Consider the following 26,890-nt stretch of genomic DNA (forward strand, 5'->3'; position numbering starts at 1 on the left):
GTAGTCCAGTGGTTAAAGAAAAGGGGTTGTAACCAGGAGGTCCCCGGTTCAAATCCCACCTCAGCCACTGACTCACTGTGTGACCCTGAGCAAGTCACTTAACCTCCTTGTGCTCCATCTTTTGGGTGAGACGTTGTTGTAAGTGACTCTGCAGCTGATGCATAGTTCACACACCCTAGTCTCTGTAAGTCGCCTTGGATAAAGGTGTCTGCTAAATAAACAAATAATAATAAACTGTGTGTAGAAATTAGATAAATGTATTGCTTGTCCTAGAAGCTCAGTATACCAATAAAATGTGTATGATAATTCTTGTTTAAGAAAATCTATATTTCAATGGCTTTCCGATACATATTTAAGACTACACCACTGGTGATAGATGTATACATAAAAGGGTAACTATGGAAGCCCCCCCCCCCGAAATAAAACGATTACTTGGGGGGCACAATAAGTAGAATTTGATATCCAAGAATAAAATTCCAAATGAAACTAAACCATAAATGCCACCAGTCAGGCAATGTAGATTAATATCCACTAAACTGGGAGCATCAAACTCCTATTACTTGTGTCTGGATAGATTATTAATATTATTATTAACCTAATGCTTAAATGTATACATGTGAATGCTAGTTTAGTGGTAAAGCAAGCAGTGATGTAGTTCGGCGTTCCACTAGGTTTTGGACAAAAGGCAGTTGGTCAAACGAGGACATTGTATGCGAGTCATGAATAGACATTATTCATTGCACATTATGGTCTCATTTATTTATTGTGCAACTCCTATTTAGAATGACAGTACACCCCATGCATTATCTAATTGGCAGCGACTGCTGAACCAGGAACTGCCAGATCGATAGAAAGCTACTTTGCAGGGTTGGACTCTGGTTCCAATCTCTCCTTTCTGCTGCAGATAAGGCTCAGTCATTTATAGCACCCTCTGTATTTTCTGGAGGAAGTGTCTAGCTATAAAACGTACATCATTACTGTATTATTATTATTTGTTTATTTAGCAGACGCCTTCATCCAAGGCGACTTACAGAGACTAGGGTGTGTGAACTATGCATCAGCTGCAGAGTCACTTACAATTACGTCTCACCAGAAAGACGTCAGTGGCTGAGGTGGGATTTGAAACGGGGTCCTACTGGTTACAAGCCCTTTAACCAATGGACCACACAGCCTCCCATATGGGAAAGAAATCTGTACTGTCTTAACTTACTTTAAAAACTTTAACAGCATATGATAGCAACAAATTAAAGTTCACTGCGATTTTGATTAGATATATGTTGTACAGTATAAACATAATTAAAAGCAAGCGTTTTCATGTTTTTTTTTAGCAATATTGCCGCACTGAACAAGCTGTATTACAAAACAGCGGCATCTAGCGGGGAAGCGGTGTACTGCACCGCTACGATTTTTTAATGTACAGTACCAAAGCTGGATGACAGTTAACAGTACTGGGTGGGTAAAGTTTTTTTTTAACCCAATATATGCTTAAAACAAAAGATTTAACGCTACACAACAATTGTTACTGTTGATGACTTTTTATTTTTACATACACCTGATTTTTTAAACACACACATATATAAACTAAAATAAATGTAATGTAGGTACACAAAAATGTGAATAACTGATTCAAAAAAAATTGTACAAATGCAACTGCTTTAAACTTAGATATTCACCATCTGTCCAAAACCTTACAATAAACCTTACTCATGCATTGCCTGTGTCTTAATCACAAGTCCATGCATTGGATTGCATTAGATTATAGTAAGGTGCTGCAGCAGGATAGCGTCAGTAATGAGACTCAGAGACAAGACAAGTTGCAGTTTTAATAGACAAAACCAGGAACAAATAAATGGGCACAAGGGCCAAAATAATAGGTTTAAACAATACAAAACGCTTCCAAACACAGCATACACAGAGTCTCAAACTCACCTACATACCAACCCAAAACAAACGATTTCCCCTGCTTAAATACCATGTGGCTGGAGTCTAGTTAACCATTAATCATTCAATTAAGGCTCCTGCCACATTCTCACATGTATTACGACAGGAAGGATTTTAACCCCTTCCCTGCCAAACCTATATTCCTAACACACATACACATACACAATTTACATTTAGGGCTTTCACCCTGTCACATGTGCACATCATGTGAATTGTGATACTTGACTGATTAGTGATACATGACATTTTGTGACACCAATTACATTATCTGCTGTATTAAAGTACTTAATTTAATATTCATGGTTGGTCCAAGTGTTTTTTATTTCCCAGGCCCAGCCTCTGTGAAGCTGGGAAATAAAGGAGTCCTATCTTTCTTTCATAAAAAGGAAGAGGTAACATTATTCATCGTAACTGTAACTCAACACTGGCTGGACTGAAGCCACACAACAGCAAGGTTTTGTTTTCATGACTTCTTGCTACGTGGTTACAAAGAAGTTATACAGCATTCATATTTTAAAGAGGTTCTGTCTGTATGCTGCAGTGTGCTTGTTTATAAATCCTTCCTCTTGCCCCTTGCAGGGTAAGGTGAAAGGGCCGATCCAGCCTCTGGAGAAGGGACAGAAACAGCAGAGCAGGAGTCTGAGGTTCGGCAGCTGCTGGGGGAACTGTACTGTGACAAGGAGTAGCTGGAAACACTGCTCAAAGACCAGGGTAGAAGACACAACCGCACTGTAATCTAATGACAAACCCAGCTTCACGTTTGCAAGGGATGAGTGGGGATGTGATACATTGTATTGGACAAACTAAACACTAATTCATCACAAGCTTTCAAGTCCTCAAAGGTCTCTTCTGAAGAAGGTTTCACCTTAAGAAACCTCTGAGGACTTGAAAGCTTGTGATCAATTATTGTCTAGTTAGTCAAAAAAATGGATCACATCTCCTTCTCTTTATCTATCATCTCTGGACTGATATGGCTACCATTTCAAGCTCAAAAAGCTCACATGTAGTTTGTATTCTTCCTGTAGGCCTGGTAAAAGGTAACACCCGCAGAGGAATCAAAATCCAGTATATAATCCTGAGTGCCATCACCTACCTGGACACCCGCACCAAGTTCTGGAGGCTGCAGAAGCCCATCTACGCCTGGGAGAGGGATCGCAAGCTGATGCAGCAGCAATGGAACAAAACCAAGCAGAGCAAGCCCTCCTCCGACCCCTCCAAATACATCCTGAAGAGCCTGGAGGAGACTGACCTGGGTAAACAAACCATGTCACGTGCGTTTGTTTTGTATCTGTACTACAGTGACCTATAACTGAAAAGGAAAGGCATGAGCATGGCTGATTTAATTTGAATGGCTTGTTTTCAGCCCTGGCTGAAAGATGACCCTGAGCTGAGCTGCAAGAAGGCCAGGCAGGCGCTGAAGACAGTGCAGGGCTGGTCGGATGAGAACTGAGCAGTCCTGATATCCGTGGGTAGATCGTTCCACCACTGAGGGGAAAGGGTGGAGAAGGAGCGGGCTCTGGAAGCGGGGTAGCGATGGTGGGGGAGGGGGTAAAGGTAATCTGCTGGTGGTGAAGGAGCAGAGGGGGCGAGAGGGGGTGTGGGGGTGGAAGGTCGAGACAGCGATAGGCAAGTACAAGAGTTTTGTATTGGATGCGAGTGGCGATAGGGAGCAATTGGAGGGAGCAGAGCAGTGGTGTAGCGTGGGAGAAACGACTAGGGGAAAAGACAAGGCGAGCAGCTGAGTTTTGGATGAGCTGGAGCAGATGGATAGCACAGGCAGGGAGGCTGGCCAGGAGGGAGTTGCAGTAGTCGGGACAGGACCAGGGCCTAAACTAGGAGCTGTGTGGAGTAGTCGGTGAGGAAGGGGTGAATTCTGCGTATGTTGCTGAGGAAGAAGCGACAGGAGCGTGCCAGAGTAGAGATGTGCTGAGAGGAGGAGAGGGAGGGGTCGAGGGTGACACCGAGGTTCATGCTGGATGAGGAGGGAGAGAGGGTGGTGCATTCAAGAGGAATAGAGATAGAGAGATCAGCGGTGGGAGAGGACGGGGGGGGACTGATTTGGAGAAGTTTAAGATGACGCGAGTGCATCCAAGAGGAGAAGGAAGACAGGACGGTAGTTCTGGAGGGATGAGGGATCAAGGGAGGGTTTTTAAGATGGGGTAATGCAGGCCTGTTAGGGAAACAGCCAGAGAGCAGAGAGGTGTTGAGAAGAGAGGAAACATGGTGGACTGTTTGTTAAGTAGTCCTCAGGCACTCTGTCGTTCTGGGATCTTAATGATTAATGTTTTTTTTTTCCTTCGTGAATAAACAGAGTAAAACTTTGCATATTCAGGATATGACACTATTCATAGACATGACTGTTTCCATTATTTAAATGCAACTACAATAACAGAATCAATCATACGGAAAACAGAAAAACTGGTCTCTGAACATCCTGTTTACTCCAAAATAAGCTGCAATACCAACTACACCTGCAGGTGTGTCCAAAAAAAAAAAAAATCATATATATCATTTTAAAGGGTATAATGCCAAAGTCTGTTTTGATCAATAAAAGTGTATTATTTGAGGCTGTACTATACTTAATGTCTTTGAAAAGAGATTTTAGAATATGACTCCATGGAGAAGATCCCGCTGGCCTAGTCATTCCTGGGGAAGATGTGGCTGTTCCACGAGACTGGGTGCTGCTACCTGGAACTGGAGGTAGAAGATGACCAGTGGCAGCCAGTCTGCTGGTGGCACAGTCGGAGGGTGAGACAGGCAGCCGGTGAACATATGCTAGCTGTGTGTGCAGTCACTTTGACCATCAGGCAGCTATTCTGGGTCATAGTGGGCACTGTTGGCATACAATGTTAACTGTAGCATTTCCACGAAAAAGCCAAGTTATGTTTTAAAAAAAAACTGTCAGGAACCTAACTTACCAGTGGATGCATTTTAAAAGAGTGTCCTAACGACAGACCTCAGAAAGATTACCATTTACAAATATGTTGTCTGTTTAACTCCCTAGAGCTCCCAAATTATTTTCTCTAACAGCAAAATGCTTTGTAACCATTGCAATTAATACCCATCTGTATTTTATATAAAAAAAAAATGCAGCTGCTTGAAAAAGGTCAGTGTTTACCCTTTAAAAGCTCACGATTAATGTTATGGGTGTTTTATTTGGGTCGTTGTTGTTATTTCTTGAAGATGAGATTATTTACCTGTGTTAGTAATGTCTGTTGCCGTTTCCTACAGGCGATAAAGAGGCTTTTAAAGAGAAAAAGCATAGGAGAAACCAACGATGACTGAAGCCACATGCCCTCCAGATATATCTCCCATAAAATGTGTTTTTAAACTGCTTTCTCAACACAACTATGGATAGTTTTATTATTATTATTATTATTATTATTATTATTATTATTATTATTATTATTATTATTGTAATCTTAATAAACTATCGAAATTCACTCGCAATTACGCATACATGCTTTCCTTTAAAAACATTTTTTTAAAAATCCCCTTGCTTTTGTAAACAAAAACTCATGATTCACACACGTGATTCACAATGTTTAGTTTAACTGTTGAACCACATTTCCTGTAGCAAGCCCCCTTGATCAAATGAAGGCTCGCTGGGGCCCTCTAGTTTCAATCATGAAACAACACCTTCCACAGGCATTAAATTCAGCACTTGACAGTGCAATACTTTAAATCGAGGTTGTAATTCTGGTTCCGAGTGTGATGAACCTGAGGTCAGTACGGGGTTTTGTCAAGGACAGCTCTATAAACAAGTATGTACCAATTTTTCAATCTTCGCGAAGATAAACAAGTCACACCAGACAATCTATATACCCTACATCACAATGATGAACAGGATAACCAGGCTGCCCATCCATTCACCTCAATAGGCTATAAATAATGGCATCATAGTCAACCAGAGACAAAAATCAGTTGCATTCTAGTTTGAAAAACAGGATTGGTGTCTATAAAAAATAACCCTACCCAAACTAAATTGTGCATTACGCCCGCCCTTCCCTGGAACTTGACATATGGTCAAATGGACTGAATTGCTGTACCAATGTTCCACTTCAAATAATCGGATACATTTGAGACAACTTTCATACTGTATTGAGCGGTCTTAAATTAACACGTTTGATTGTTGCAGGTTAAAAAAAAAAAAAAAAAAAAAAAAAAATTCACACACTGACCTGAATGCCGCTTGACGGTATATACACAGTAAATAGACGATTGCATCTTGAATTAATTACAAAATATTTATTCCTAAAGCATCATGCAATAGTCGCTGTGGCACGGGAGCGCGCTTAATAGTTCCACGCCCGTACTAGCTCGCGCATCCACGCGCACATTGTGGGCTGGGGTAGGTTTCATTTCCCGCATGTCGTTATTGGTTTTGTTTTGTCAAACGTGTCGTTATAAAGTCTGGTGGTAAACAGTGCAGAAGGCATACGCGCCAGACGGCTTCACATGCTAATATCTTGTACTAAACTGGTGAGTTTAAATGTTGTTTTTATACTTCATGTATAATAATGGCAGAAAATGCAACCATTTTGACGATACGTTTTGTTTCTGTAGAAACGTTTTATTTGACTTTTTATAATCTCTGGCAACCATAAACAGATTTGACATATTTCTTTTTAATACCGTACGATATATATATATATATATATATATATATATATATATATATATATATACACACACACGTTTTTACAGCAGCTGTTTAAACAGTGTGAGACAGTTGTTATCTTATATTTGTTTTAAGTGATTATTTATTTCGACAGCCGCGCCTACTTTTGTCAAAATGCACTTTTAATGTTGTAAACAATGCATTTTAATAGTTGCTTGGTCGAGTTTACTGTGTGCAATTTTAATAAAACATACGTCCATCTTTGGTTTAACCCAGGAAACCCCCATCATGCTTTTTTTCCTGCAGTAGCTCTTCAGTCTGAGTTTTAATTTTAAAACCGTGTGTGGGTTTTGGATTCTATATAAAGTAAAGTCGGAAGTTTCACTTTCCTGTTAACTAGTTTTATGCCTTTTTTCGTTCACCCGGGTCATGAGCCAAACACTGTCGATCAGGCGCATGCAACTTAGCAGATGTGCAATTCTCTCTGTTGTCGAGTATTTTCTGCAAATGTAAGTTCGTCAGCAGATTTCTGTCGGTTGTTTTTGGAAGGGAGATGGAAAAGTGCCCAGTGTCTGCTGGAAGTTACACAAATATTCAATTCCAATTACTTTTGAAAAACCAATTTCCAATTCCTTCAAAGGAACTGGAATTGATAAGTGATTTGAAGCCAATTTAATTGACTAACAGACTTCAATTTAACTTGTTGCCACTGGAAGAAGCTAATTTGAACATAATACTGCACATTGGAAATTCTGATCAGTGTTAGAATTGATTAAAAGGGAATTTGCAATTGATTAAAAGAAAAAAAAAAAAAAAAGTTATTGAAAAACAGGAACGGACCCCAACCCTGGTTACATGACAATTTTTGAACATGGGCTAGCGTTGAGCCTATTTAAAACAAAAAGTCTGAAGTCCAAATCACTATAAAACACGTTTTGATTTGAGAGTTTTTGAACAACCAGTTTTGATGTCATGTGTTAAATTCTTTTGTTTCAGTAGGGCCTGTTCAGAATTACCCCGTCCCAAGGTGTATGCAAGGATTTACCCTACCCCCCTAAAGTGGAGCTGTTTGCACACACAAGGGGGCGAATAAAATTCGCAAAATTAAAGATTTAACGCTAGTGGCATGCAAACTGCAGAATTGGGGGGCTTCTTGCTGGCAATAGAATTTGTACTGGTAATGGGGAAACCTCAAAGACTGCTGCCCAGAAGATGTTTTACTAGCTCTTACCACTGCGTTTTAATGCATGTCTTTATTTATTTGATTATTTAGGTAAGCAGATTTGTCCAGAAGATCCGTCCTTTCAATCGCAGACAGTTTTTCAGCAACAAAATGCAAGAACAGGCACTGGAGAGAGCTGAAGGCTCGCTGGCCTTCCCCTTTCTGGATGAAGCGAGCGTCGAGGCTTACAGGGAGTCTCGAACCATCTTCATAATCAGGGGGCTGCCAGGCAGTGGAAAGAGCACCCTAGCCTGTACCATCGCGGGGAAGTACGAAGCTGTCTGCAAAGTGATCTCTGCCGATCAGAAGATCCGGCCTGAGGTGAGCCCCGCCCTCCCAGAGGAATACAAAGCGCTGGATGAGGAGGTGGTGCATTGCTGCAAGGAGGGCGTCGCCGTGGTCGTGATTGACGACACCAACCACCAATGGGAGCGGCTGGAGAAGCTCTTCGACATCGCCAGCGAATACCAGTACTTGGTCCACCTTGTTGAGCCCAAGACGCCATGGAAGAACGACTGCGCCGAGCTGGAGAAGAAGAGCCAGTGGAAGCTGCCCCAATCGGAGCTGAATAACTTGAGGGGAAGCTTGGAGGAGGCGGTCTACCCTCTCTTCTACGGCTGGTTCTTGACTCACAAGAGCCAGAGTCACACCATGGAGAAAGGCAAGAAGTTCCTGAAAACCCTAGGCGAGCTTGATGAATTCAAGGAGCATTGGGATGATTGTAAGTAGCCCCGTTGACAATGCGTTTTATTACACAAGGCCCTGACAAATCTGTCATGCTGCATGAAACAATTATTCGGATAAGCTCTCCACAGGTAAGGGTCATTGATGTTGATCGGGCTAATTCACTCCGGATGCGCCACTCGGGGCTCCCGAGTGGCGCATCCGGTAAAGGCACTCTGCGTGGAGTGCAGGATGTGCCCTATTACCTGGATGTCGCTGGTTCGAGTGTAGGCTGTTCCACTGCCGACCGTGGACGGGAGTTCCCAGGGGGTGGCGCACAATTGGCTGAGTGCTGCCTGGCGAGGGCCTAGGTCGGCCAGGGTGTCCTCGGCTCACCGCGTACCAGCGACCCTTGTAGACTGGCCAGGCGCCTGCGGGCCTGCCTGTAAGCTACCCAGAGCTGTGTGGTCCACCGTTTGCTGTAGCTCTGAGGTGGCTGCATGGCGAGCCCACAGAGTGAAAAGAAGCGGATAGCTGACGGCACAAGTTTCGGAGGACGCGTGTGTCCGTCTTCGTCTCTCCCGAGTCAGCGCGGGGGTGGCAGCGTTGAGCAGGGTTGAAATAAAAATAATTGGACATTTCAAATTGGAAAGAAAACAAGAAATAATTGCTGATTCCAAATAAAAAAAACAAAACAAAACAACACAAAAAAAAAATACGGCATTCATAAATCCAAGCAGCTGTTTTACTTGGAATGGTATATTAGCCCAATCCACACCAATGGCCCTCATCTGTGTTGTATTTGACTAATGACTTTCCTTCTAAAGAATATTGGGTGACATCGACAAAGTTTAAGTAATTTTTAGAAATGCCCCCCCCAATATAATAAACCCCTGATCGCTTAAGGGTAAAAAAAAAAAAAAAAAATGTAGATCATGGTTGAAACAAAACTGGACTGTTGGGAGATGAGCTCCTTGTATACTGTATTGTAAGATGTATATAATTTTTTTTTTTGCCTTGCACACTGTCTTAACCGATCTGTTCCTGTGCTGGTTGTAGTTGGCGAGGCTGCTTCTGAGACTGGAATAAACTTGGAGGAGTATTTTGAAAGGAAGGGGATTCTGCACTGCACCACCAAATACTCTGACTACGGAAAAGTGAAGGGAGCACAAGAGTACGCGGAACTAGAGGTCAGTAAGTATGAACCGCTGGCGTTTGCAAGAGCTGAGGGATGTATGCAGAAAATTAAGATTTGCTCTTTAGAAGTATCACTTTCTTATCAGAGACTGGGATGTTTTCCTGAGGTGTCACAAACCCTAATTGGCACTAGGATTTCCTATCGTAGTCCATGATTTAGGGGAGGGGAGGGGTCTGGGAAAACCAGTCCTGGTTTCTAAGTTAGTAGAACAAATATGATTCCTAATTTGTTGTTATTCCATACCTCTTTGCTACAGGCTGTGAAGAAGTTCTACAGCTCGGCCTTTTGTCTGCAGATATCGGGCTTTTTCATCACGCCCAGAACCGCTGGCGCCCGCGTCCAACTTACTGACAAGCAGCTGGAGTTGTGGCCAGCTGGCTCGGAGAAGGAGGCCATGCCCTCGGAAGAGCTACCCCACGGCAGCCGGGCACACATCACCCTGGGCTGTGCGAAGGACGTGGAGCCCAAGCAGACTGGCCTAGACCTGCTGGAGTTCGTCAAGCTGGAAAAGGAAGGCCAGCAGGGCCTGGCCGAGAAGGACATCGACCAGGGGAAGCTGCGCTACTTCGGCAAAGGCATGTGGATGCTGGAGTTGTACGAAAAGGTGACGGTGAAAACCGTATTCGGTGGGTTCTACCCGAAGCACAAGGAGGGAAAAGAGAAGAGTAAGGAGAAAGAGGAAGCAGTGGAGGAGAACAAGGAGGGAGAAGAGAAAGCAGTGGAGGAGAACAAGGAGGGAGAAGAGAAAAAGGATTCAAAAACGAGCCAACAGGAGGTGAAACCAACTGAAGGGAAAAAGAAGGGAAAATGTACCATTATATGAAACCCCTCAGCCTTAGGGGTTTGTAAGATGCCTTACCACTTTTTTTTTTTTTTTTTTTTTCTTAATCCATCTACAGTTAAATATGCTTATAACAGCCACCCAGAGGGTCTTAATATACTGTTCATCTTTTATATGCAGTTTATTTAAAGCGGGGGTGGTATACTGTGTGCCCTAAATCATCTAGGCCTCACTATTCAATTACCATTTATTCAGTGTACAGACAGTGTACAAATCACAGAAAATTCTTGAGTTTCAGCTCAATTTCATATCGGCATAAACTAAACCTACAGCAAATTCAGTATGGATTACTTTATTCTTGATTACGTTTTTAGGTTGCATTTCTGAATATTGGTCAGTGAGAAACAAGTGTGTTTTTTTTTTTCTTATTATTATTTTAGCTCCTGTAGAAAAAGGTTGTATTTTTGATTTCTCTCAGCAGTGCTGCTGGAGAAAATAAAATGCAGTGGAATGTGTGTGAACGAGGCTGAATACAATCGAATCCTCTTCCAAATGCATTTGCGGTTTTGATTTTCTTGTGCTAAGAATACTAAATAAAGGCATTTGTCAGCACTTAGTCTATTACAGCGTACAGTCCCATAATTAGATTACAGCTTTTGTATTCTGCTTCCTAAGTATTTTCTCCTTTTGAGACTCGTTAAATGATGCTGATTCTGTGCTTAACAATGTATTCGCTGCATTGCTCCTAACCTATATAATACGATTCTACTGCTAATGTGGTTAATCTGTGTGCCAAATGTAAGATGTTTTATAGGTGGCTTGTTGTAATAAAACTACATATGAAAATGCTCGTTAACGGTACAGGATAAAAAATAAATAAAAAATTGCACTCTGCTGTCTGTGGGCACTTAAAATTAGCTTGCTCTAAGCTGTTTAAGATTAAAGCACTGTGGCACAAATGTTTTAGAGAATAGGCGTTAGCGGAGCCTTTTTAAGGAACGCCACTGATGGAGATGTGGGGGCGAGCAGGTGTTTCCTGGTGACTTTTTTTTTTTTCTGCAACATTGCATGTGTGTAAAATGCTGTGTGCTGCAAAACATCTTTGTATTAAATTAAACTTTAAATAAATATTGTAGTGTGGTATTTTGGATGCTTTATTTAGTTATGCAACGATCTATATAACAGCAAATGCTTGTTCGCTCTTTCTGGCTGGTGAGGCTGTGATCCAGAAATGGGCATTACAGGGTTTAGGAACACTAGATGCACTGTTCCAAAAAAGTATTATCAGGTGTGTTTTATTAAACATGATTTTAATAGTGTCCTCTGGTGGTAGTTTTAGAATTTCATTGCACATCCTTTTACGTCTTCACCCAGCACCTCTCTGTATGTGAATGCATTTTACCTCACAGCAGCAGCCCCTAATTAATGGCAAATTCATTTATATTTGCTCTATTACTGTAATTTATTGTTTTGGATCTGCATGTAATTTCAATCTGACAAAACCCAAGAACAGTATTTTAAAGAGCACTACTTTTGTTTCAATTTACTTTGACTTCAGTGTGGGTGGCACAGTAGACTAGAAAACAAATGTTTCATTTCCTGGTAATTAAGAACCATACACTGCAGACAAGCTTTTTGTATTCTCCTTATTTTAATGTACTGTTTTTTTTTTCCTTTTACATTAGTTACATTGCAAGAGGTACAGAGAGGCTTTTTATCCTTGGCACACGATGTAGCATTTTTACACAGTAAATTCAAACCATGCAGTGATGTTCAGGCATAGCTGGGGATCCAATTGTGGTTTTATGGGCTACACATTACAATAGATTCCAGAAAACCTGAACTAACAAGCTCAGTATTAAGGAGCTGGTTGGAATCACAGGGCAACAGCTACATCATTTGAGCACTGAAAGTGGTGTATTGCTGCACAGCTGGTTCACATCATATGGTCAATGCACGACGCAGTATATAGGTACTGTGAAAAGGGCAAGTATAGTATGGTAATTACTCTAAGCACACCTAGCAATCTACAATGTATATTATAAAAGGTCAAGTAGTCTAACTAGCTGTTATAAAGGATTTGTCAATGTGCATTATGCAGTGTTTATTGACGTAATTAAGCATTTTAGATAACATGTCAAGTTAATCAGTGAAACTTTATTCTTCTCCTAAGGAACGCTTATTTTGATTAGTTTCCCAGGTCACTGTAACCAAGAGCCTCCAGGTTTTAAAGCCAAACGATGTACCCTGGATATTGGATAACCAATTCTGTCACATGCATTAAAGACCTGGTGGCAACAAGTTATAATGGGAATGCAAAGGCTGAATTACAATGAGGTGCTTCAGTTATATGTTCTGTGGTTAATTTTCCTTTCGTCTACAGCAAGTGTATACGTTTATGAATTGTTAGCTGTAATTACTTGAGTAAAGTTTACTCAAAAAATGTGACAGATGTTTAAACTATAGTTAACTGCTTTTAGTGTACACTTGCAAAAATGCGTAATCCACCTGTACTGTGAACAAAAGGGGATATGAAACCATAACCCTGGTTCTAACCAAGTAATTAACGTCAAAAGTTTATTCTCTTTATTAGATTTTCACGAGGATGGGTTTTCTGTACAAATGTAAGAAATGCATCATGAAAATGAAGTGAGAGTCTTTTAAGAGTATGAGTTGACTCACGTTTATGCTAGCATTACTTATGCAATGACCCACACTTTTACATAACTCATTACATTTTGTGGCCACATTTAGTCAACTCTCATGTAAATCGAGAACTGACTAGGTTTTGCTCCCACGTACTTCCTTGTCAAAAATGTGTCACAAATACGATCAGGTGCCAGCAGTCAAACGCATGCTAAAATGTAGTTAAAGTAGGCTGTTCTGTTCCAGCTCGCACTCAGCGAAAGATTAAACAGTTGAGCGACACATACTTCTTCATATAACCATTGTTACTGACACCTGCTTTTCAATCACTCATCTCAGCAAGCTAATTACAAAAAACAGGCTGACACACAAGAAGAATTCCTACCATTGAATCGTGCAATTGCAGATTTCAAAAAAGAGGAGGGCTCTTTGCAAATGTATACTTGCAATCAGTCTTTTCTTTTAAAGCACATAAAAAAAGCAACCACAATTTATTTATATTACAATTAAGTTAGAAACGTGCCAACATGTTGAATACTAATGCAGCTCATTCCCATACTTGATTGCCAGAAAGGTTGTTAATTTATCAACTTGAATTCCTATAAACAAGAGTATAATTGGTTAACAGTTCCTATTAAGAGCACAACATATTAAGCCAGGGGAATATTCATTATAAAAATGGATTGTTCCACTGATCAGTCATTACAGTACTTTGCTGAACATTTGTTAAGCTATTTCAACCAAGTGAAACTTCGTGGGATGGGAGGGAGTAGGCACTTTGCCTAATTTAATAGCTACAGTCAGAAATGTAATCACAAGCTAGGATTTTGATCTTTCTTATCTAGGACACTAAATGCATGCTAAAAACACCAGGTTAGTGAAAGGATACCATTATCGGGATCACAAAACGGGACTATAAACAAGCTTGGTGATTTCCTAAGGGTGCCCTTTCAGTTTATATGTATTTACAACACCACAGAAAGGAAATTACTGTATAATAAAGCAAAAATAAATAAATAAAAAAGTATTGAATTATTAACTAGCTGCCTTCTGCATCTGGACCAAGTTATAGAACAACAATGGTGTGAATTAATTATATCGGTACTAAAAGGGTGCAGCATGGTACTATTTTGATCAATATTTGGCACACCAAATTTTGCATGCACTCTTAAAAGTACCATTTCATCAGCAATACATCTAACGTGAGAGACCTACATGTAGCCCTAGTCTCAAGCTATCAAGACATAAACCCCTTCTGTTGGGTTTTGCACCTACAAATAATTCATATCATGAACTCAAAACAACAACGATCTTATTTATATATAAAAACAAAACAAAAAAAAACAGCAGGCTACTTTATTTACAAATTAACAAGGCTATCATTTTTCACCTGCGCTTTTTTCAGGGCGTTTCTCCTTTAAAAATGTTTGTTTATTTATTTATTTATTTATTTATTTAAAGCTAGGAGCAACAGACTTCAAATACGTTTGTGACTTTACAATAAGTTAGAAGGAAAAGAAAAAGAATGACATTCCTGCAAAATGTTCTATGTACTGATGAGGAGAGAAAAGATGGAAACATGTATATACTGCATTTTTATGATGACCATTAAAATATATTGCAGTTCCAATGCAGGCTACATGTGCAGAACTTTAATGATTATTATTATTACTACTACCCTGGCATAACCATAGGTACATTACTTACATCCTCAAACAATGGAATCAGACAAAAATAGTAGAACTAAAATTTCCACACGTTTGCCTGAATCATTTCTACATTAGACTTTTTTTTTTTCATCCATCCAAAGTCAGCACTAAGCATATTTACAAACTACACATTTCTTCACAATCTCTACAAAGCAGCCTCAAAAAGGTCAGTGTTTGAAAGCTGTGCACTGTCTCCCAGATTCGGATTGCATTAACATTTAAAAAGTGTTTAAGGGGGGGGGGGGGGGACGGGACGGACTAAAACATGGATGTGCGAGACCCCCAAAAAGTGTGCATTTAGTGTCCAATTTTAAAAAGTTTGATCACAAAAAATTCCTAGTCCAGTTCTTACATGAAAAATAAAATCATCCAAACAGCTTAAAATCAATTTACTTTGAAGATGTATAGAAATTAGTGACCAAATACTCAAGCATTTTTTTAAATAAACTTATCATAAAAAAAACAAAAAAAAACACAGAGGCCGTGTGTTTCTTTTTTCCCCTCCCATATTTTATGATGACTTTTTTCTTCATACATATGCACAAATAGAGGTATACCAACTGAAAACAGGAGTACATTAAAACTTGGAGGAAGGACAAGTCTTCAGAAGTTTTGAAATGGAGCGGGGAAAGCGGTTTTTTTTTCTTTTAACCAAACTGAAAGAAAAAATTGCCAGGACCGGAAGCTGAGGGGGAAAAAAAAAAAAAAAATTAATTAGAAACTTGTCAGATGACGATGAAAATGAGTAACTCATTCACAACGAGTATGAAATGTATTATTTTTTTTTATTTTTTTTCAGTAAAAAAATAAATTTTAAAAAACACCATTTTCATAGCGGTCCAATACATACATGAATTACCTTCGAAGCTGAAGCCCCCCCCAGGAGCTCCGAAGAACGCCTTGAAGATATTGTTGGCATCAAAATCTAAACAGGGAAATATTAGATTAGTGGTCATAGTACGGTGCACAAGTTTTATAAAAATGCCTCTGAATCAGGTAAGCCAAGTATTGCAGTTTAATTCTTTTGTTTAAATATAATCTATAGAGATAAGCCCCTTTCACATTGGCATAATCTACCTGGGTCAGAACCTACCTGGGTCAGGACCCGGTGTCATGTGGGTCAGCTACGTGATTTCACACTGCTTTTGATAAAGCAGGGTTGACCTGGGTGACAAACGCAAGTACACAATGTGCGTATCAATGCCCTGGAAGCAGCTTGTTACGGACGCTTCCATCCAAGCTTCTCTGGTTTGAACCGTCGGCCCAAATGCTAATTAGAGCAAATGTTTCTTCATCCCTGCTGCAATCTGGCTCATGCTGTGTCTCAAGCAACACAAATATGGCTAAACAGAAACGTTCCTTGCGGAAGTGAAACCTTCACGCAGGCGTGGCTGTTTTTTATTTCGTCGGTTCACGAATGGCCATCGTGTATTTTGTCTCGCTCAACCCGAGTCAAAGCGTGTCGACCCACATCCTGAGGCGGGTCGCTGGGACCCAGGTTAACTAGGGTACGACCCAGGTACGTGGTTTCACACTACACGGGATTGTGACCCGGGTAGGAATGCCAGTGTGAAAGGGGCTATAGAGAGAGACCAAAATTACATTGGAATAAAATACATTTTGTTTAAATGTTTGTCTAACACAACGTACTTTTACCCAACAGTGGCTGGCTTTCATAAAAAAAAAAAAAAAACACAAAAAAAACACACCACACACACATCAAGATGCATCTTGTGCTGGCCAGACGGTTAGATTGTTATGTATTCATCTTTAGTGCAGGGTATCGAAGCTTTCCACAGAGTTCCTGGTTTTACTATAAGCTTGTTCAAACTATAGAGGTCAGAGGATCAACTAAGGCCTCGATTGACCAGACTACTATTGTAATAGGCAGTGTTATGTGATACACTGCCATCATGGATTTTGTCCCCTGCCGGCAAGATGAGATCAAGTTAAAAGCTCCAAAACCACAAATGCAGACGAGCCCGGCTCGTTGGCATTATGGCATTATGGGAGGCTGTGTGGTCCAGTGGTTAAAGAAAAGGGCTTGTAACCAGGAGGTCCCCGGTTCAAATCCCACCCCAGCCACTGACTCATTGTGTGACCCTGGGCAAGTCACTTAACCTCCTTGTGCTCCGTCTTTCGGGTGAGACGTAGTTGTAAGTGACTCTGCAGCTGATGCATAGTTCACACACCCTAGTCTCTGTAAGTCGCCTTGGATAAGGCGTCTGCTAAATACACAAATAATGGTCACGATGCTCGCTTGCAGTGCGCAGGGTCGCAGGTTTGCGTCCAGCCTCTGTCCTGTTACACTATGCAATGGGAGTCCTGGTTGTATCCTGGTGGGTAAGTACACAATAAAGCAACATCCTGATACTCCAGGGATGCCTTGGAAATGGTAATGCAGGAATAGCTTTATGGATTAAATAAAATAATAATTATAAAGAAGACCCACCGCCCATGTTCATGCCCTCTTCGTCTAGATCCTGTCCGCTGTCATATCTGGCTTTCTTCTTGGGATCCGAGAGAACAGTAAAAGCTTCTCCCACCTCTTTAAACTTTTTTTCTTCTTCCTTTTGCATCTCCGGACTGGCTCCACTGTGACGATCTGAGAAGAGAACAGCCGGTGAGTCTTCAAGACAGTACCAGTATGCTGTGTGCTAACAAGCATCAGGTAAAACCAGCGATATGCCTGCTGTCTAAATAAAACATAAAAGGACATAACAACTGATGAGCCCCATCAAAATAAAGACAAAACTGAATTCTACAACACTGGATACTTTTTTTTTAATCTATCATATTATCCCAGTCGATCACAATTTTAAAAGAGTTCTATGGAGTTCAAGAAGTTGCCCTGCCATAATTAAAAAAAAAAAAAAAAAAGTGCATTAATAAAATCGATACATAGATAGGAAATGTAAGATGGCACAATTGTACACAGTGACTGAAGGAGATAAGGAACTTTTAAAATAACTTAGCGTGTTTGATTTATTACACTAACGCAGAGACTTCTAACACCTTCCGTTGACACAATGCCCATCCTCTTTACCTGGGTGGTGCATGAGCGCTCGTTTCCTATATGCTTTCTTAATCTCGTCATCTGTAGCGTTTTTATCCACTCCCAGGATCTTATAGTAATCATTTCGTTTGCTTTTTTTCAGTTCCAGTTGCGCAGTCTTTAGAAGGTGCTTGTGTTCTGGCAGAAAAAAATAATACATTTAGAATACAAATTGCTTGTAAAAATCTCTCTCCATCAAAAACACTTCTGTGAAATATGTTGTGAACTGCGAACGTAATATTTAACAAAACTGAATCTGAAGTACTGCCTATGCTTGATAATGACGGGATATAAAGTACTAGCTACAGCCAGGTTTGGTAAAAGTAGTGTCTATAAATGATAATGACCTTTAAAATGATCCCTACAACTATTCAGTTCTGGGTCCACAGCAGAAACAGCAAATCCTGTCAAAGAATATAAAACCATGCACTGTCGTTCTGTGGACTAAAATTACATCAATAACCAAATTGGTACCCAAGCTAAATTGTATGCTAGTTGAAAACTATTTGCTTCCAACACTGCCACTTGATTATTGTAATTAAGACATCGGATGATTTTAAAAAGTAGTACTTTTGTAAAACGTAGCCTAATACTGCAACCACAAGCATTCCCAGTGGAGACTTGAGCTTTATCAAGGGTTTAGCCTCAAAGTCGAGATGCTGAACTCTGCATGCGCAGAATGACCAGATGCATCACAAGAGCCCTCCTTACCTTTTGTTTTCTCTGTCTGATAAACTTTTTCATAATCCCGAACAGCTTCTTCATATTGTTCTGTGTCCATATAACTGAAAAAAGAAACGGTTCCATGAGATTGTTCCAGATTGAAGTCCTGTGATATTGTTTGTATCAGTGATAGACCATGGCATGCTGCCAGTGGTTCTTCTAGCCTCTGCATGCATTGTCAAATCACGAGGCAGCTAGACACAGGGGAGACGAACAAAGCCAAAGACAATTCAATTGGAACAGTATTTTTATGTTCTATTGGAACATCACTTTCTGCAGATTTAAGACAAGGTAAGCAGTTTTGTGCGTCAACAGATTTACCTTAAAAGGAAGATCAACTTACCACTGAGCTCGCCTTAAATATGCTTTGATGTAGGTTTCATCTAGTTTTATTGCATTTGTACAGTCTTCTATTGCTTGGTCACATTTTTTTAGCTGAAATAGAGAGAATTTAAGTTACCGGTACAGTGGCTTTTTCTATATTCTTGATTTAAGGAAGAATAACACAGGATGTCTAAAATACTGCACAAAGACCCTCGAGAAGAAATGAGTAACCCCAACTGCTTGTAACAATTTGGTTTGTTACCAACTGCAGTTGTAATAACAAATAAATGTAATTAAGTTGAGATCATGGTGTGTTCTATTGTACACTGTACAGCATAGAGGCGTGCTACCAAACTACGCAATGGTATTATAGTCGCAGATAGGACCTCACTGTTTTAGGAGGCCGAGATATTTCACTGGTTTTCCCTTTTGCGATTACATAACCATTCCAGATTTCCCCTGGCGTACCGTTCATGTTTTTCAAGATGCACTATTCAGGTTTCCACTTGCTGGAGACTTGTAAAAAACATTCTTTTATCAGGACGGTTTACACAACACAGTCCAAATGCTGGAGGGGCATATTTGGGACAACCATGCACTGCGCTGACAATACATCAGGTATACTGGTAGTTAGGTGTTTACACTGTTTGTTTAGACATCCAAATTGTATGTGTCAAGCCAAGTTACGAAAGCCTGCAGACAAGGCGAAACTGTGACGGAGGGGGAGTTGGGAGCACAGATCCTTGTGAAATGACCTTCTACTGAAGACTTAAGACAAAGACTACTAATACTTTACAACACTATTTTTATATTGCTCTAAAACAGCGCTGAAAAGTCAATGAACCTTTTCTTACCTTCGAACCCACGGTCCCTCTGTTGCAGTAGAGTTTGGCGTTTGTTTTAATGTTATTGGGGTCTATTGTCAGTGCCTCCGAGTACAGTTCATAAGCGGCTTCATAATTGCCGTCTTTGAAGGCATTGTTTCCCTCTTCCTTCTTGGATTTCAAAGCTTTGGCATTCTAAAATAAATAAGGAATATATTCATACACCAAGGCATGTGTGATTAAGTTTACAGGGAATGTTGGCATTAAACCTTTATTGTGTAAAAAAAGACTTGCGTCAGATCCCTATTTGTTCCAACAAGTGCCACTATTTACATAAGAAAGTTTACAAACGAGAGGAGGCCATTCGGCCCATCTTGCTCGTTTAGTTGTTAGTAGCTTATTGATCCCAGAATCTCATCAAGCAGCTTCTTGAAGGATCCCAGGGTGTCAGCTTCAACAACATTACTGGGGAGTTGGTTCCAGACCCTCACAGTTCGTGTAAAAAAGTTCTTCCTGTTTTCTGTTCTGAATGCCCCTTTATCTAATCTCCATTTGTGACCCCTGGTCCTTGCTTCTTTTTTCAGGTCGAAAAAGTCCCCTGGGTCGACATTGTCTATACCTTTACAGCTGATCATAAATAATATCTTTACAGCTGATCATAAATAACATCATAAATAAGATCTACAAATAAAATATCCATATACTGCATTCTTTAGATTATTTTACAGCTGCGTAACATGAACAACTATTATGAATCCAGAATCTGCCCAAGAGCAACACATACTCTGCAGGCCAGCCGGGCTTTCTCATGATCCGGCGCCATGCGAAGAGCTTGGACGAAAAACTGCACTGCTTTCTCAATACAGTCTTCATAGTACAGACACAGCCCCCTCACATACAGAGCATCCCCATTCGTAGAGTCCATGCGCAAAATATCACTGCAAGAGAAGAACCACAGTGAATGCAAATTACAGTGAGAAACACAGTGAAGCAGGCCAGTTATTTGAATCGTTGTGCATTGTGGTCCCTGTGAATTACAAAACTCACACAATTTTATCTAAAAAAAAGAAATGTAATGAATTTGTTTTCCTCTTACCTGGCCACTGACTGTGCTTCAGGGTAGCGTCCTAGCAGGGCTAAGCACTCTGCTTTGAGGATTTTGAATCGGTGGCAGGCAGGGGCATACTCCAATGCACGGTCCATGCAGAACACACACTGAGGATACACAAGAAAGTTCCAGAGTCAATGAGTAAACTGAATAACTTCTACAAATAAACGCATAGGAAAAAGTTTCATCAAGCTCAGGTGAGTGTTCCAAAGACATAGTACATAGTTTAAAAATATATATATATATAGAACCTTGAGTAGCTTATTGTAACCATGCACAGGTTAATCAATGGCGGTTCTAAATAGGTAAAAAAAGAAAAATACAGGATTACAAACCAGCTGCATTAATAAGCCAGTCTCCAGGGTAAATGGTTAAAAACAAAGGAAACCTATTATTACTTTTCTATTGACTTCTCAAAGAACACAGCAACTTGGCAGTGGCACTGGGGAGACCTGAACACAAGATTACCAGACTGATGGCTACCCTCGTACCAGAACAAATTGATTTGATCAAACTGCTTCTAACCATGTTTGAAGTTGAATCATTATAAACTTAAGGTGGTTAAGGTATTTGGGGTGTTCTTTTCGAAGCGCTTGAAGGCAAACGCATACCACAGCAAATGGGCAAATTTTGAAAGTCTCCTTTGTAAAGGGCATGTAAAGCAATTTGATATCATGGTTCATTACCCCAAGATCAAGACTTAACCACATACCTTTCTGAAGTCCCGTTTTTCAAAGTCAATCTCTGCCATTCTCTCGTATTCCAGAACAGCGTTGGCATTTTTCAACTGTAATGTTAAAGAAAAGCAAACACCATAACATGAAGGGGAAAAAAAAAACACAACACACTGAAATAAATCAAGGAAAATAAAACAGATGAAACTTCATCAACACTGAAGATATACACTAAACTAGTTAGACCGGTGATGAAATACACAACTAACTTACTAAAAGATCCATGTAACCAATATATAAAGCTGCTTCGTTCACTGCTTAAAATGGAGTGAATAAAATCTGCATTTTAAAAAATAAAACACATTAGACACTACTTGACTGCCAGTCCTTGTGAATAGTAAAAAGAAAACACACATTTATTTTAACATGTATAATACATTGCTCAGCGTTCAGTGTGAATGGATCTAGATAAGTACTCACCTCTGGCGGTGCCTGAGCGTTATCTGGCTCCAGTTCTAGAACCCTCTGGAAGGAGCGGCTGGCTGCTTTGCCGTTCCCGAGGGACAGGTGACACTTCCCTTCCCGGAGGTGACCCTGAAACGAGAAGGCAGTACGGAACCATGAAAACAATGCAGGGAGTCACGATTCAAATTGACCCTTCAAAACGGGAGCATTTTGGGGTATCAGAATTAATGAGCCAAGTAATTACATAAGTGGGCAATAACTAGGGCAGGAGTGTGGACTGGGCAATAACTAGGGCAGCAGTGTGGAGTAGTGGTTAGGTCTCTGGACTCCTGACCGGAGGGTCGTGGGTTCAATCCCAGGTGGGGGACACTGCTGCTGTACCCTTGAGCAAGGTACTTTACCTAGATTGCTCCAGTAAAAACTGTATAATTGGGTAATTGTGTGTAAAAATAATGAAATTGTATGTAAATATAATGTGATCTTGGATAAGGGTGTCTGCTAAGAAATAAATAAAAATAATAATAATAATAATAATACCAGGCACTTGCGAGATGGCCTGATCATTAAAATAAAATAATTTGCATATATTACAAGACGGTTAGCTATTCTGGGACACCATAATATGCAGGTGTCGTTCTCCAGTCACTGGTGACACTGATTTTGACCGCCAGCGAATTTTGGGAGCTCCTATCGGGCAAATCCTAAGTCCAGAAACTATGCAGGGTCCTTTACTCTACCAGAAAGCTTTAGTGTTGTTTCAGGGCACAAAGTAAATAGAAATACGATGACGATTGTGAAATATTACCTTCACAAACATGTCGTCCATCCGGACAGCCTGCTGTGCATCTTCCAGCGCCTCCCAGTGGCGATTCAGCATCATCAAGGTGGCAGCTCTATTCCCATAGTAACTTGCATTTTTGGGGCATGCATCTGTCAAATCAAACATTGACATTAACATTAGTACAGCATTTAGTAGTTACAGCCCCCTACCTATACAGAAGCAGGACTTGCATCTTAGCTGCAACCCGATTCTAAAAGAAACACACAAAAACAAAGCCAAAAAGACAATTTAGCCAAGTAATTACATAACTGGGCAATAACTTTAAAACAGAGACACTTAACTAATGTTGTTGTAGGTGAGAGAAAATAATAAGTTTGTGTTGTGATCAGGACTATAAAAAAAGCTGACCGATGTCTTCATTAATTCTACATACCAATCATGTATATTTATTGCACATTATAAAAGTCCAAAAAACACTTGTAATAAAGTCTATGAATCAAAGCGAGAGGGGCGTGGGATAGGCGCAATATTACAGCTTCGAAACCTGAACAGAAGTTGACATAATTATTACCTATGGCTTTTGTGTAGAAGTTGAATGCTTCAGAATAATCTTTCTTGATGTAAAAGGCATTTCCTTGTTCTTTAAAGCCCTCTGCTTCCCTATAAGAGGGGGAAAGAAATGTAAATAAGAATGCCATTTAGAGGAATCTGTGGTGGCAGCAAACATTTCTGGATGTCCCATGCAAATATTCTAGAGCAATCATTTTGGAGCAAAAAACTATTTTTCCTTTGAATCAGGCTTTTATACCTTTAATTCCTGCCTGACTGGCTTTGAAAAAGGACCACATGTGTCCGACATATCATTAACCCCTGGTCTATTCATAAGCAGAAGCAGCAAGTACAACTGGTAAGATAGTGAAATCCAGTCAGCCAGCAGAGCTTTCCAGATTTGTGGAACAATCGTCTAGAATGCTGTGCCGAAAAAAAAAAAAAAAAAAAGTGTACATCTAAATACAACGAGGGAAACTGTTCATTATAGGATTACTTTTTTTATTTGATCGTCAATCCCCTGGCACCGTGCATCAATCCAAATATAGGTTATCTTATTAGGGCAAGCTAGTAACGTGTGACAAACTAGCTTCCAGCTAAAATGAAATGCAACAGAAAATGATTTGGGTGCATGAAATTGAAAGAAAAAAAAAAACTGGAACAACCACATCGTGCTTTAGGAAATTGATCTGCACCACATCGTTTAACCAAAGTAGCAATTATATATATGAGATGGATGTACACAAGGTTTAAAAAATTGTTTCAGGATTTGACAAAAAAGCCTTCCCTACACCGCTGAAGGCAGGCTTTTGTCCAAAACATTCTGAAAAAATGTAATCCTTGTGTACATAATATATATATTTTTTTGTACACTACATCTATACCTCCTTTCAAACACATACACATATTATATTCATACACATTATATATGCACACTATACATAAAAAGCTTCATTTTCAATGCGTTTGAAAACAGTGTTCTCATTCCTTTCCTCCTGCAAACATTTCCTGAACATAAACAACGGACATGAAGGCAGATGCCAGATTTCATCCCCATCCAACTAACGAGATACAAAATACTTCAGGCAACTTCTTTCAAATAATGTTTAGACACCATCTTACTATTTACTCCTGCCATTTTCAGGAGACATGGGCACCAGCTGTAGCAGCTGAAACCTCTTCATAATCTTTCAAACCACATTTGCTTTCCTAAAGAAGTTCAATAACTTAAAAACATACTTTAGCAACAGAGCTCACAGACCTCAGTTTAGGTCAACAGTAAGTCTGGAGTACCTAATGCTACCAGGATCAGTGAAAACGAGCCGTAAGATTTAAAAAAAACAAAAAAACAAAAAAAACACACAGCACCAACCGATGAGCGAGCTGCAGTACTAAAAATGTACATGGGCATGCTTCCATGTGTACTGCCAGCCCCATGATCCAGTACTATATTAACATCGTCAAGCCTTGTGCTGTATGTTGTGTTCATTTTTAGACCACTGAATTCCAAGATATGATTCTTCTTCTAGGAACAAGTGTTCACAACATTTAAATGTAGACTTTATGGCCTTTGCTTGTTGTAGGTTAAGTGAACAGATTGAGGCTGAAAACAGGTCAGTTTAAGAGCTGCGAGTGTCGATATAATCCATTATTATTATTATTATTATTATTATTATTATTATTATTATTGATTTATTTCTTAGCAGACACCCTTATTCAGGGCAACTGACAATTGTTAGAAGATATCACATTATTTTTACATACAATTACCTATTTATACAGTTGGGTTTTTACTGGAGCAATCAAGGGTACAGCAGCAGTGTCCCCCACCTGGGATTGAACCCACGACCCTCCGGTCAAGAGTCCAGAGCCCTAACCACTACTCCACTACTGCTGCCCCTTCATACACAGACGTTCCCCCTCCTATAACTATATACCACTTCGTTATGAATACACAAGTTAAAAATCCAGCTGTTTTCCAATCATGGACAGCCTTTAGTCCATTGTCAATTTCATTGAAGAGGGAAAAGGTTTACGCGAATACCTTTAAGCGGCTGAGGGACTCAGACGATTGTGATGTCATTGTTCTGAATGGACTTGGCAGTTCAATGGAATGAATCTATTACCCAGGTAAGCACTTAATCATAATCTGCGATACCGATGATTCAACATGGATCATTCCTGCAGTTTCACAACTGGTAGTCAGTATAGTCCTAAAATCAGATAACATCCCCCTCCCCTCCCATTTCCAAATATTTAAATTTTGTGAAAAAAAATTACCAGCGAGGGACTTAATATGTCAATCTCACGAGACCAAAATGCAAGTTTGCAATTAGATAAGACCGATTTTAAAAAAAGTTTAAGACCGATCATATATCCTGGACAATGAAAGGCTGACTTCTAGAACTTTTTTAAACAAGTCAACAAGAACTGAGCAGCGGAGGCATGCATAAACACACACAGTGCTCAAAATACCAAACAAATGATCAAATCACCTGTCGTAAAGTATACAAATAAAACACACACACACAAACACACACAACACACTGCAATTGTAAGACCTAAAGTCAATGCCATAACATGACGTCAACTCTCGGAATGTTCCAGAATTATAAGTGAGATCATATTCAGTTTAACAAAGAACCACCCTTTAAAACACAAAATCTTCATGGTTTTTGTATGGTTTAATATACAGGGTCGCGAATAGGTGGTTGTATAAAAAATAAAAATAAAGTTGCCCATTTACTTGCTGTAAATCAATGTTGAATGCTGATTCACAACTCGGCGCTACCACTTCACACATCTCTGTGAATCAACGGAGCCTTCAGTTGTATATGTTATTGTGAGATCTACCACTTTGGGGGTAAAAAGGCAATGGAGACAGATTATACAACTAAGATACAGTCCCCCCCACTACTAGTACAACAAAGTGTGATGAAAAACATATTCTTCACATGACCCACATTGCTTCTATAGAAAACACAAGACAGACATCCAACCTAGGACAGAAACAACACTTAAAAAAGAAGAAGGACGATTTAGAAGTGGCGATTTTACTGTAGAAATTAAAACTTAAAATAAATATATGCCATTTAAAAAGTGTACCTTCCATTGACCAAAAAACAAAAAAAAAACGAATACACGACCGCTTACAATGGCATTACTAAACAGAAAAGACTGTTGCCATGGTATGTTAAATACACGATCCCATAAAGGAGATTTCTAACAGCGAAGGCACAAGCAATACCCCCTGTGCCGTTTTTCTGCACCCCTTTGTCGGATACCGGTACATAACATACTCTGGGGTTTAGGCCTAAGACAGCCAGGTTAAACATCAGTGGCACATTTTGAGTGCAAGAAACTACCTCCTCGCCTCCCCCACCGACACCCCGGTTTAAACTCTGCTCCCCCAAACCATAAAATCGATGCCCTCCCCCACCCGCTTACCTTTCCATCTCCTCTTCGCTCATTATCTCCGATTCGGGAGCCATGGGCATGTCACAATCTACACCCGCCATTTTACCACCAGGGGGGGAGAAAGAAGACACTTCCGGGGACCATAGACAGCTTGACTTGGACAGTGAGCGGCGGCACTGCGGCAATTTG

At 40.1% G+C, this 26,890-nt stretch overlaps 2 protein-coding genes across 3 annotated transcripts; one reads left to right on the plus strand and one right to left on the minus strand.

Moving 5' to 3' along the window:
- The first annotated feature begins 6,255 nt into the window (after positions 1 to 6,255).
- cnp (2',3'-cyclic nucleotide 3' phosphodiesterase) lies at positions 6,256 to 11,554 on the plus strand. Its single transcript, XM_034055399.3, has 4 exons — positions 6,256 to 6,423; positions 7,836 to 8,505; positions 9,507 to 9,637; positions 9,902 to 11,554. Exons 1-4 carry the CDS (start codon positions 6,400 to 6,402, stop codon positions 10,466 to 10,468), a joined length of 1,392 nt encoding a protein of 463 aa, XP_033911290.2. The 5' UTR covers positions 6,256 to 6,399; the 3' UTR covers positions 10,469 to 11,554.
- A 3,100-nt stretch (positions 11,555 to 14,654) lies between these two features.
- Positions 14,655 to 26,876, minus strand: LOC117433514 (dnaJ homolog subfamily C member 7-like). 2 transcript variants are annotated; one of them, XM_034055831.3, is made up of 14 exons: positions 26,732 to 26,876; positions 23,307 to 23,395; positions 22,760 to 22,884; positions 21,970 to 22,083; positions 21,528 to 21,602; positions 20,804 to 20,922; positions 20,492 to 20,645; positions 19,738 to 19,902; positions 18,903 to 18,994; positions 18,548 to 18,621; positions 17,828 to 17,974; positions 17,234 to 17,386; positions 15,641 to 15,706; positions 14,655 to 15,466 (listed from the first exon to the last, which is right to left on the minus strand). In XM_034055831.3, exons 1-14 carry the CDS (start codon positions 26,800 to 26,802, stop codon positions 15,429 to 15,431), a joined length of 1,482 nt encoding a protein of 493 aa, XP_033911722.3. In that variant the 5' UTR covers positions 26,803 to 26,876; the 3' UTR covers positions 14,655 to 15,428. The 2 variants fall into 2 exon arrangements, with proteins under 2 accessions (XP_033911722.3, XP_033911721.3); XM_034055830.3 differs by having other exon boundaries at positions 15,632 to 15,706.
- Positions 26,877 to 26,890: the final 14 nt, after the last annotated feature.

Source organism: Acipenser ruthenus, chromosome 33, assembly GCF_902713425.1.
Source record: "Acipenser ruthenus chromosome 33, fAciRut3.2 maternal haplotype, whole genome shotgun sequence".
NCBI lineage: Eukaryota > Metazoa > Chordata > Actinopteri > Acipenseriformes > Acipenseridae > Acipenser > Acipenser ruthenus.